Raw genomic sequence first — 12386 nt, 5'->3', positions numbered from 1 at the left:
GGTTAGGTGACTCAAAAAAACGTCATCAGCGATGTCTCTTTTACAATGTACGTCTATGGGAAAAAGTCTTTTTGGGCTCAGAGGCTTCACATGAAAGACCCTCAAGTTGTAATTTCAAGGTTTAGCCATTATGTCAAATTGGCTTTGAAGCCTGGCGCTGTTTATGGGGGCTTGGCGGCCGCTGGCTCCAAATTACATCACCAGTGCAAGATGCTTGATGATAGTTTGGCTTCATTTTTGTACAGTGGGAGGAAGCGAGAATGCGTCGTCCATTTTTATATACATTCCAGGCATGCTAACATGCAAAACTAAGGTAACAGTCAGTTCACAGATTACACCTGGTTAACATCAATGTGTTGGCATATCTGCTAGAATGGTTGCAGATCTCTTATTATACTTTCAACATATTGTACCGCAATAACCAGAATTATAACTATAATATTACTTTCATTAATGTTGTTGTAAGCTACTGTCATTACCGTCTGTCCTGCATCTCTCTCTGTCTCTGTCTCTGTCTCTGTCTCTCTCTGTCTCTCTTTCTGTCTCATTGTGTCATATGGATTACTGTTAATTTATTATGTTGATCTGTTCTGTACAACATCTATCGCACGTCTGTCCGTCCTGGAAGAGTTGCTCTTCCTGAGGTTTCTACCATTTTATTCCCCTGTTAAAGGGGGTTTTTCCTTATCCGCTGTGAGGGTCCAAAGGACAGAGGGATGTTGTATGCTGTAAAGACCTGTGAGGCAAATTGTGATTTGTGATATTGGGCTTTATAAATAAAATTGATTGATTGATTGATTGTTTGATTAATTAATTATTGAATGCATGCAAACATCTTTTTAGCTCACAAAATCCCCTCTGTGCTGAGCACGAGAGTTTCCGCTGTAGGGTGTGCAACCAGTGAGCAACATTCCTAGGGAGCTGATTTTATGGCACTCGGCATGCCAACACAACACCAGCATAGCTAGTGCTAATAACACTTCAGACGATGCAGCTACTGGTACTGATAAAGCCAGTTCAAATATATTTGACTGATATCGGACTTTATTAACAAATCAGTACAGATTCCAACCAGGTCTGAAAAAACAAATCACAACGCTACACCGGCGGCAAGGCATTTTAAATGACACATAGAGTCGAATCATACGTGAATGATAATCACAATTAAATCAGAAGACATTAACTTGAACTAGTTCATATTTTTTGACTTTGAAGTTACTTGTGATCTATGAATGTGAGGTGTTTCATTTTAATCTGTGTGAACTCAATGTTCAGTCAGGTCTTGGGAAGTGAGAAAGAACACAAAACTGTATATAACCTCTGACTTACCTGGGGGGAAGAATCTGATCTGATTTCAGGATGCTCACTGAAGAACACCATGAGGCAACCTCCTTTTATAATCTGCAGGGATTTCAGGTTTATAGAAGAGTTGACTTGTTTCCCCTGAAGGCCAATAGAGGAAATCAGGAGTCTTGAATTTTATCTCTCTGTGGCGCCTGCAGCATATGGGCATCATGCAGGGCGCAAAGCTGACCAGACATCTGAGAGTCAGACAAGTGACGAGACAAGAGAAGATTTTACTGAGAAGTATCAGCGGGATTAATGAATGTATCATTAAATCATTAAATTAAAGTGTCCTGTCGCTTAGATTGCAGCCAGGCAAAGCACACACTGGGCAAAGAACCCATGCGGTAGCTGTACCCACTTATCCTTGAGATCAGGGGTGCTGGAGCGAATCCCATCTGACATCAGTGAAGCAGGAAGCTGGGATGGGAGCAAAAGAGGGAGGGAGAGTCAGGTCAGCCTCTGATTAACTCTGTGTTCGTGCTCAGCACTCATGAAGCCTCTTAATAGTCAGAGAGATAAGCACATTCTGTTGCTTTGGGAGAGTAAATTGAATTCCATGATGGACTTTTGAAGATACGGGTGTGACTGTGCAACTGGATATGACCAGAAAAAAAAGGGGCCACTCACAGATGCGTTGATTGAAAATCTTCAAACTCTTCCCTTAAACCTACGAAAAAATATCTTGGGAATGAAACCAGCTCCAACTGACAGTGAGGTGCTGCTTTGAATGATTAATTAGTTATGACCGAAGTAAATTGTGGCCTGGAGAGTTTGCTAAAAAAAGACGAAAATGTGTTTTTATATTTCAGGAATAAGATTCTCATTTAAAGGGACAGTTCATCCCCAAATCAAAAATACACTGCACAAAAAAACCCTAACCCAAAAATTTAAAGTCACAGGCTGATCCAACTAATTTTATAACAGCAACTCATAACGTGACTCAGTAGTGTCTATGGCCCCCACATGTCTGTATGCACTCCCGACAACATCTGGGCATGCTCCTGATTAGCTGGTGGATGGTGTCCTGGGGGATCTCCTCCAAGACCTGGATCAGGGCATCACTGAGCTCCTGGACAGTCTGCGGCGGTGCTTGGTGGTGTCACATGCACCAGTACGTCCCATAGGTGCCCAATCTGATTTAGGTCAGGGGAACGAGAGGACCAGTCAATGGCATCAATGCCTTCATCATCCAGGGACTGCCTACACACTCTGGCCATATGAAGCCAGGCATTTTCCTGCACCAGGAGGAACCCAGGGCCCACTGCACCAGCGTAACGTCTGACAATCACTCTGAGGATTTCATCCTGGTACCTAACAGCAGTCAGGGTACCGTTGGCTATGACATGGAGATCTGTGTGACCTTACAAGGATATGCCTCCCTAGACCATCGCTGACCCACCACCAAACCGGTCATGCTGGATGATGTTAAAGGCAGCATAACGTTCACCACAGCATCTCCAGACTCTTTCATGCTTGTCACATGTGCTCAGTGTGAATCTGCTCTCATCTGTGAAGAGAACGGGGTGCAAATTAAAGACCTGCCAATTCTAGTGTTCTCTGGTGATTGCAAATTGAGCTGCACAGTGCTGGGCTGTGAGCACAGGTCCCACTAGAGGACGTGGGGCCCTCATGCCACCCTCATGGAGTCTGTTTCTGACAGTTTGGTCAGAAACATGCACACCAGTAGCCTGCTGGAGGTCATTTTGTAGGGCTCTGGCAGTGCTCCTCCTGCTCCTCCTCACACAAAGGAGCAGATACTGGTCCTGCTGCTGGGCTGATGCCCTTCTGTGGCCCTGTCCAGCTCTCCTCCTGTAACAGCTGGTCTCTTGGTATCTCTTTCATGCTCTTGAGACTGTGCTGGAAGACGCAGCAAACCTTCTTGGGATTGCATGTATGGATGTGCCATCCTGGAGGAGCTGGACTACCTGTGTTTCCTGTTTGGGCTGCAGACACCACCTCATGTAACCAGTAGTGACAAGGACACAAGCAGAACACAAAGCTAGAGAAGAATCAGTCAGGAAGGATAAGGAGAGAGCAACTGTCTGTGGACACCACATATAAAACCATTCCTTTTTGGGGTGTTGTCTTGCTTTTGCCTCTCCATTGCACCTGTTGTCACTTTCATTTGCACCAAATTTGCTATCCCTGAATTTAACAGACTTGGTGTTATACTAAGATGATTAAGTATTCCCTTAATTTTTCTGAGCAGTGTACATATTTTTCCTCTTACCTGTAGAGCTATTTATCAGTCTAGATTGTTTTGGTATGAGTTACCGAGTGTTGAAGATATCAGCCATAGAGATGTCTGCCTTCTCTTCAATATAATGGCACTCAGCTTGAAAAAAAGGTGGCAGTTTGCACTTCAGCGGCAAATGAGTTCAGCTCTTACTCTCTGCGACAACTGCCACCGCCCCCCCTGCCACGAAAGGTGCCTCTGTGCATTGGTATCTGATGCCGAGGTCAGTGACAAAGCAGCAGTATTTGATGAGTTGGGAATGAGAACAGGAAGTACATGCACACCTCCTTCTGTGCGGTGATATTGTTGTTGGGTGTAACTCAGTAGAAAGAAGATAGTTCTTATATGACACTGCTCACAACAAGGTCTTTGGATTACCTCGAGTAACTCAGTCATGGGTGCCTGAAAGACACAATGCTGTTTTCAAATGTATTTTTTTTGGTGCTTTGTGCACCACAATATCAGTGCCATCTTAGTTCCATTTTATTTGACAGAAGGCAAACATCTCTACGGCGGATATCCCCAACACTTGGCAGCTCACACCAAATCAGTCTAGACTGATAAATAGCACTACAGGGAGGAGGAAAAATATGTATTTTTTAATTTGGGTGTGAGCTGTCCCTTTAAGAGAGCTGTCAGAGATAAATGCCCATTAACTGGGGATTAAAATGCAAGAAGACTATAACTTTAAACAAACAGATGAGGGAAGTTGATAGAAATAATTATGAGACAAGGCAGCATGAAGAAAAGAAAAAGAACGATTAAAGTAACAAGCAAAATAAAAGAAAACAAAGTGTGTTTGTGCAAACACTGACATTGATTTATAGGGGTGTTGTTACACTTGTTTTCAGGCATTTTAACAAACAGCCTCAACGCGCGCTCATTTACTAATGAGCTCCCAACATCTCCTGCATATATGAAACCCCTAGCTCTCACATCTTTCACATCAAATCTGAATAATTTTATGTTTTGTTTTTATTCTATTCAAGGTTTCTTTTGTAGCTCCTCTTAATGCCATTCTGTCTAATGTAAAGCACTTTGAATTGCCTCATTGATGAAAGGTGCCACACAAATAAACTTGCTTTGCCTTTCATGAGCCGCCCAGTTTGCTGCTTGTATAGATAATCGATATAGCTGTATGTGGTCTCTTTCGCCTCAGGAGCTTTTGATGGGGAAACTACGTGACATTAACACGCTATGTGTCTCACCTGCATCTAAATAACCACATCCATGTCTGAAAAAGTCAACCCTGGTCTGTGCCTGTGTACCGCTAATGAGGGACAATTAAGTATTCTAGAGATGCGAGTGTCGCGAGGCTATCATTAGGCCTCAGTGAAAGGTCAGCGCCAAGGGTGTCGCACAACCTTCTACTATGACTTCCTGTCCCAGGGGAAACTTGGATGAGCATTGATCAAACAGGCTGACATAAACACTAGTTAAGTGCATGTTGATAAGTCTATTATCTCACTGTTAAAACTCCATGAACTCCTGATATAGCAGTGAGCGTCTGTGTCTGAGTTCTAATGAGAAACTTTGTCTCTGGAAATGTAACCTTTTTAGATGTACTGTGAACTTAGATGTGGGTGTATTTTGAGAGAGGGCAAGGAAAACACTCAGTTCTTGCATGGCGTAATATAAAAGATAAACCTGACAGTCGTGTAATAAAGTAAGAGCTCAAAGTCTTTCTGCTGCCTCCGCTTCCTTGTGAGTCAGCCAGCCCTCTTTCCCCTTCTATTGTCAGACGGTTTGGAAATATTTACTCCCAGGTGTTGACTTTAGCAAACGTCTATTTACTTTAAATGGAAAGCTGTGGTTTGCCCTCTTATAATTCATGTAGCACGTCCATCAATCTAAATCTGTTCTCTTGTAGTTTTTTTAGTTCATTTATATGCACTAAATGCCAGAAAGGTTTATCAAAGAAAGACAAATCCAGGGAAGTTGTATTCTGTGGGCAAACTGAGCCGCTGAGGGCAGAAAGTGTTGAGAGGAAATTATATTTTTGTACGTAGCTACACACACATACACACACAAAGACGACAGGCAAATATAGGTCAGCTGTAATTAAAGAAAGAAGCCAACTTCGTATTGTTGTTTCTGTCTAGGGCTGCTGTTGGGGGATAGTCGAGCTGTTAAGGATAGCACATAAATGTTAAATAGTTTTTCTCTACATGGCACTCAAACACTTCATTATCATTTTATGAGTTCAGCATGCTGAGTTTTCATTGCAGGCCGTTTGGCTGTTGGCCAGAGGGCTTGCAGGTTGCTGCTGTGGGAATAAGACGAACCTTCTGTGGATTGCCCAGCAGGGTTTACAGGATGCACACGCTGAAGCTACAAATCTCAGCTGTGCAGGGATGGGTGATTACAAAAGCGTTCCTCCACAGCTGAGACTGAAAACAATGGACCAAGTGCATAAAGATAAGCCAGCAGTTGATACCTGTGGTTTTTCATGGAGAATCAGCAATGATGGGAGGCATATATATTTTAAAATCTGCTCATGCCTGACTCTGCTGGATTTATACACCTCACTCTTTACACAAGCAGGGTTTGAGGAGAATATGAATGCAACAGTTATTTTCTATTTATTAGAATAAAGGAGTCTTATTTTAGACTCCACGTTCTGCATAATAAAGGCTTCTTAAAATCTTCTCTTACTGACTGTCCTAACTTCACACAAATCACTGCTTCTGTCACTTGCTGCAAATAATTATGTCCCCAGCATGGTCAGATTAACCCACTAGGGGGCCTGGGGCAAAAATGAGCTGTGGGTTCCTGTTGACCGCCCCCCTCCCCCTCATGTGCATGTGCCAGGTTACTTTCAAGTGCAGCACACACAGCAGACTACCCATGGCAGATTAATTATATTTTCCCTGGAGCCCCAGAAACCAACCAGCACTTCTTAGCTGGATTACTGTCTCACTCGAAGTTTGCTGTATCTCAGTTAGTTTATGGTAATTTTCTGAGTATGCACCATATACACACACCATTTAAACTGAAATAATGAAGGCTGAAATATACCTTTTGACAAAGGTCACCATGCAAGACTGAGCATTAGGTCCAGTGCCCTAAATGCTTTTATTATTTTATACTTTACCCACACAAACAAGCAATTAATCAAATGAACAAACAATGACCTTGGGGCTTTTGTGGGGCAACAGTTGTGTGGAGCCATGGGACATTTATAACCAAATAAATATGACCTTGAAGTATTTATGTTTGAATATTTGGAGCAATATTTGACTCATTTCACCCCAGCTCGTCAGAGATGATTAAGAAAAGCTATTCCCTCCATCTGACAGCGGTTCTTATGAACAGCATTTTTCTCAGCACCCTTGTTCATTGATTATTTGCGCGGTGCAGAGTCGATGTTGTTGGTGATTGAAGAGGCGCTGCGCAAACACAGAATGAGAAAATTAAATCTCATTAATTAAACAACAGAGCAGAGGAGTGAGTCTCTGTCTATCATCCGATGCCCTTCTGCGGGTGTGGGATTGGTTTACAGCAACATTAGTCCCACTTTATCTTTCAAACTCTCAGCGGCTCGGCTGCCTAAATTCATCTCCCCAGTGTATGTGCCCTGAATTTCAACTTATTATTTATTTGAAATAGTTCAAGCTGAGGCTTTTAATTTAATCTTTACTTCACTGAAACATTCCATTATAACATCAATTCAAAAACAAATGTCTCCTGTAAAAGATCATGATTACACTCACAGTCATGACAGGATACAGAGAGGCATTACATTCACAGAGATCACATTATCACGGCAGTTTCTCAGTTATGTGCTCTTTCAACATTCGTAACCTTGTAATTTAACAGAGAAGGAAAGGCTGGTGTTGACATCAATGGACTGTCCATGGAAAAAAATGTTTCATTTGTAGAATTGGCCTGTTTTAAATGTGCTGAAAAGATACACAAATTTGCAGATTTAGTGTAAATTCTGAAGTATTAATTTTGTTGTTCGCATCTACAGCTGTGAGAAATTGCACAGATACATTTTGCATGTGTGCGCGCGGTCAGTGGGAGCAAGAGGGAGAGAAACAGTGAGAGTAAATATTTCTTTTTGTGTGCATAGTTGCACAGGAGTATAAATCTCATTTGAAGCACCTCAACTCTTGATCCTCAGCTTTCCTCAAGGACTTCATTCGTCTCACTGTCTACACTCGTTGCAATGAACCTTTTGATGTATATTGCCTTACCTTGAAAAATGACAGGAAATTAATTTAAGTGCTTGTACTGAACCTTGTATTTATTTCTTTGCCTTTTATTGTTTCATTATAGGCATCAACCTTTTCCCCAAGACAACACAGCACATGCTATTCTTTGCTTCTAAATAAATTAGACAGCTGCTGTACAGTGTTTGACCTTGTCATTTACTCAGTTTTCAACAGATATACACCATCGATTTCAATAACTTTGATCTTTTGCTGTGTTTTAGATACTACTGTTTACTATTAGCCTACTTTTTAAATAATTTGGTTTCAATTTTCCAGTTTGTTTTTACTGAATGAAACAATGTAGACAATTGCACCATATAACAAACACAAATACACCAACTGTCCAACGCACTGGGAAACCTCCTCATCACTCATATTCTTTTCATGTTTCTTTGTGGGTGTTTTTATTTTTTAAAAAAACCCAATCTGATTTACTTTTCTTTTATCCAAATAAATCCTGCATCACTTGGTGACACTCGGTGGTTAATCCCACTCATGATGCCAAAGCTGTGGCAAATGTTAATTGAGGCTCATCTCAGACAGGTGTCTGAGTGCTGCAGCTATTCAAATCTTAATAATGATTGACATCTACACACATGGCAAATTACCAGAGAGCAGCACAGGTATCGCCTGTCAGAGGCTGAGTGAGAGAAACAGAGACATACTGCATGGCGAGATAGAGAGAGTCATTGTATAACAAGTAGAAATGTGTGCGGAGTGAATCTTGGAGCACGCAGTGAAAGTGGGGCACATCCCACTGGGTAGTCCATTATGATTTTGTTGTTTTCAAAACCCCAAAAAGACATGTTGACAAGTTTGAGAAGGATGCACCGTCACGGTAAACAACTCCAGATCAATAGTACTACTCTTTGTGAGTTAGTCATTCACTCCTACGGAGGAGTTGAAGGAGTCCTCCGTCACAGTAAGCCTCAGACATCCATTTGGACGAGCACCAGAACTGGCGGTGCTTCAGCCACTTTGGCCTTACGACGCAGCAGATGAGTCAGGCTCCTGAAGGAGGGCGTGGCGTGCAGGAGAAGCTCCTTGAGACCTGCCCGAAACTCCCGGCGAACTAGGCAGTAGAGCACGGGGTTGAGGCAGCTGTTGGTGTGTGCCAGACACACAGTCAAGGGGAAGGCGTAGGCCTGTGCATTATAGAAGGCCTTGCTGAAGGGCACAAGGTCAAACTTTATGAGCACTCCCCACAGTGTCAGCGCCTGGTTGGGAAGCCAGCACAGAAAGAAGGACAGAACCACGATGACAATGGATTTGGTCACTTTGGAGCGACGTCTCTGCCGGCCCTGCTCCACCTCTGGGCCCCCTGCGCCTGCGATGCGTCGGCTGAGGATGATGCGCATGAGCAGCAGGTAGCAGACGGTGATTATGATGAGAGGAATGAGGAAGCCTAGGAGGACCTTTTGCAGTTGGTAGAGACCCAAAAGAAGCTGTGGATCCCAGGTGCCTGAGTCTGGGAAGCGCACCAGGCAGAGCTCCTCATCCGACACCTGGACGCTGGTGGAGTAGATGGCATGAGGCAGAGTGGCCAGCAGAGACACAGCCCAGATGCCCAAGCTCGTCCATTTGGCTCTCGTGGCTGCCGCTCGCCGGCTGTGCATCTTCAGAGCGGTGCAGATAGAGTAATAACGTGCCACGCTCATAGCTGTGAGGAAGTATACACTGGCGTACATGTTCATGGTGGTGACGGAGCTGATGATTTTGCACATCACGCGGCCAAATGGCCAGCGGAAGTCCAGGGCCGTGTCCACTGCCCAGAAAGGTAAAGTCAGAACAAACTGGAGGTCTGTGATGGCCAGTCCCATCACAAAGCAGTTGATGGATGACTGCTTCTGCCTGTAACGTGAGTGAAGCAGATACAGAGCCAGTGAGTTTCCCACCAGCCCAAGTGCACAGACTATGGAGTAGACACAAGCTATCATCACACGCACCACCAAACTGGAGCTGTCTCCTTGGATTTCCATGATAGATTCCTTGGTGAGGAGCTGCAGCCAGCAGTGCAGCGACAGATTGCTGGTGGAACCTCCGCTACAGTTTCCAGTGATGTCTTCCTGTAGTATCTGCTGCTCACATGGCTCTGGAGCCAGTGTTTGAACTCCAGTCTCATTCAGCTGCATGGCTTGACTCTCTTGCTCACATATCATCTCAGACATCAGAGTTGGACAGTTATGTGTTACAGAAGAGAGACAGAAAAGTTTGTGATGATGGCATTATGAGCATCCCTGTTGTATCTGTGTCAGGTTATGTCCCACTGCGCTAAAGATACTATCCTCTGCCACGATTATCCTCTCCTTCTCTCTCCACGACTACTCACAGCTCTGCGCGCCACGTCCGTTTATAGGTTCCACGTGAACGCGCACAGCTCAGTCGCGCGACCGACGCTCATCTCCTCAGCAGCCACATTATTGGACCAGAGCAAATTCACACTCGTGATGGATGCAGCCACATCAAAGCTTCCCAGCACGTCCGTCAGGTGTGAATGTGAATGTGTTTTGACATGACACCGGGACCTTCTGGATAATCATGTTTGTGCTGTGCCGCTTTTTTTTTTTTTTTTTTTTTTTTTTTTTTTTGTAAAGGGAGCTTTGGAGACGTGGAAACAATAGTGCGCGTAAAATATGCAAAGATGTGGAGAGGACGGCTGCATGCGACTGTACATTAACAACACGGGCAGTCCTGTGTTTGATGTTTACACAATGCGCATTTGAGGATGAGAGAGATCAAGGACATAACATGAAAACAAAATGTACCATCCTGGAGGCGTTTGCAGAGGAGCATCCTCTCTGGTATGCGCCCTGACTCCTATAGATTTCTGTAGGATGAAGCTATCTCGCGCAATTGTATAATTTAGGCCTGTGTGCTTTTCACAAAGCTCTGGCTGCTGCAACTTTGTAAAAGAGAAAAGAAACGAGGTCAGAAGCGTCTCTGCCGATCGTGTAAATGAACCTCTGTGCTCAAAGAAACTCACTGAAAAGAAAGTTTCCAATACGACTACAAGGCCTGCTAATAATGGTGATATTGCACCTTTGAAACGATCCTTAACATGTTCAAATATTTACTTTTTTAACTTTGCAATATTTAAGCTGTTGAGGATTAACTTTCTCGAAAACCGACTTTATTTATACTTTGATTATAAATATAAAAGTAAGATCAAATCTCTCTGCTCCAAATCAAAAGGTTATTTTAAGCATTCAGAAGACTGAAGAGTTTTTGCAGATACTCTCAGCACAAATGAAATGAAATAGATAGCTATAAATGTAAACAGAAGGGAGTTAATTATAATCAATGTGAAAATGTAGAATACCCCCAACATACTGATTATGAAATGTTTTGTGGCTCAAATTTATTGAATGAATTTATTTCTGCTTGTTAGAGAAACTGTGATTTTCTGTCCGTCCAAATTGTAATAATATGTTTCTTTTGCCACATGATGTAATACAAAATCATAGATCTAATCAAAATTCACTTTCCTCCCTGCTGGCTGCCAAATGACATCGACAGATGGGTAATGTGATGTGGCACCAGTGCCGGACCATTCATATTCAGTGTGAATATGAATGGTGAGTGTGAATGGTTGTCTGTCTCTATGTGTCAGCGCTGTGATAGTCTGGCGACTTGTCCAGGGTGTACCCCGCCTCTTAACCAGTGTCAGGTGGTTGGATTTAGGTAACAAAAGCACGTGATTAGGTCTAGGAAAAAGAGTTTGGCTGTATAATCTTATGGGACTCGAACACCTTTCTATTGATGTGTTTCCCCCTGACGCCACCAAGTGCCGTTAAACTCTAACGGCAAATTATGCTGACATTAAAGGACAGGTTTTCTGTTAGTGTCTGACACCTGAATCACTGTCCAAGCGCCAGGTTTCGATGACTTCAGAGTGAGAGTGTATTTGGTAAGCATTTGACAAAAAAATTAAAGTCTACATTAATCAACCATCGAAAACAAATCAGGATATTGTGCAGACAGGGACGGAGCTAATAAGACAGTTAAAAGAGCATATGGTATGTGCAAATTTACAAATGCCATTTACTTGTTTTTGTGCTGAATGTCAGAAAGGGCAGGGGGGTACATAGGGTTCACCAACTTTAATAAATATTACAGATGTTTTACCCTTTTACCTTGAGTTGGGTTTCAGAGTCACCTACCTTGACTGTCAGTAATCCCTCCCTGTAAGTCTTTGAGCAAATTAAAAAGACATGACCGGATGAAAAAAAATTAATCTTCACTGTTTTAATCTGTTGTGACCCAATTCTTGACATTTTAACAACCCTGAAACCTCAAAATGCGCAAGCACTGACAGTATGCCTGGTTTAATGTTCTAAGTGTTCAAATCTGTGATGTAAAGTCTGCACAGGCTGCTTACTAAGCACCTGACATTTCACAGGTTGCATAACAGAACCCCTTTTCATCTACTCCAATTCATTATGCAGCTGTGAAAGACAGCTCACATTTATGCTGTGATCGGAATGTTGATAAAGCCATCAGTAACTGTGAAGGCTGATGGAAAGTAGCCTACTTAGCATATCAGTAAATACATTTTGGTCATTGTAAGCATACTTCTAATATCACAG

The 12386-nt window shown here is 42.9% G+C and overlaps 1 protein-coding gene across 1 annotated transcript; it reads right to left on the bottom strand.

Moving 5' to 3' along the window:
- Positions 1-7196: 7196 nt before the first annotated feature.
- On the bottom strand, positions 7197-10281 carry rxfp3.2b (relaxin family peptide receptor 3.2b). Its single transcript, XM_033621338.2, has one exon. The coding sequence runs from the start codon at positions 9966-9968 to the stop codon at positions 8730-8732; it is 1239 nt and encodes a 412-aa protein (XP_033477229.1). The 5' UTR covers positions 9969-10281; the 3' UTR covers positions 7197-8729.
- Between the last annotated feature and the right edge of the window lie 2105 nt (positions 10282-12386).

This window comes from Epinephelus lanceolatus, chromosome 6 (genome assembly GCF_041903045.1).
Source record: "Epinephelus lanceolatus isolate andai-2023 chromosome 6, ASM4190304v1, whole genome shotgun sequence".
Classification (NCBI taxonomy): domain Eukaryota; kingdom Metazoa; phylum Chordata; class Actinopteri; order Perciformes; family Serranidae; genus Epinephelus; species Epinephelus lanceolatus.
The sequence above is the reverse complement of the archived record's forward strand: the minus strand, read 5'-3'. Positions and strand labels throughout refer to the sequence as shown.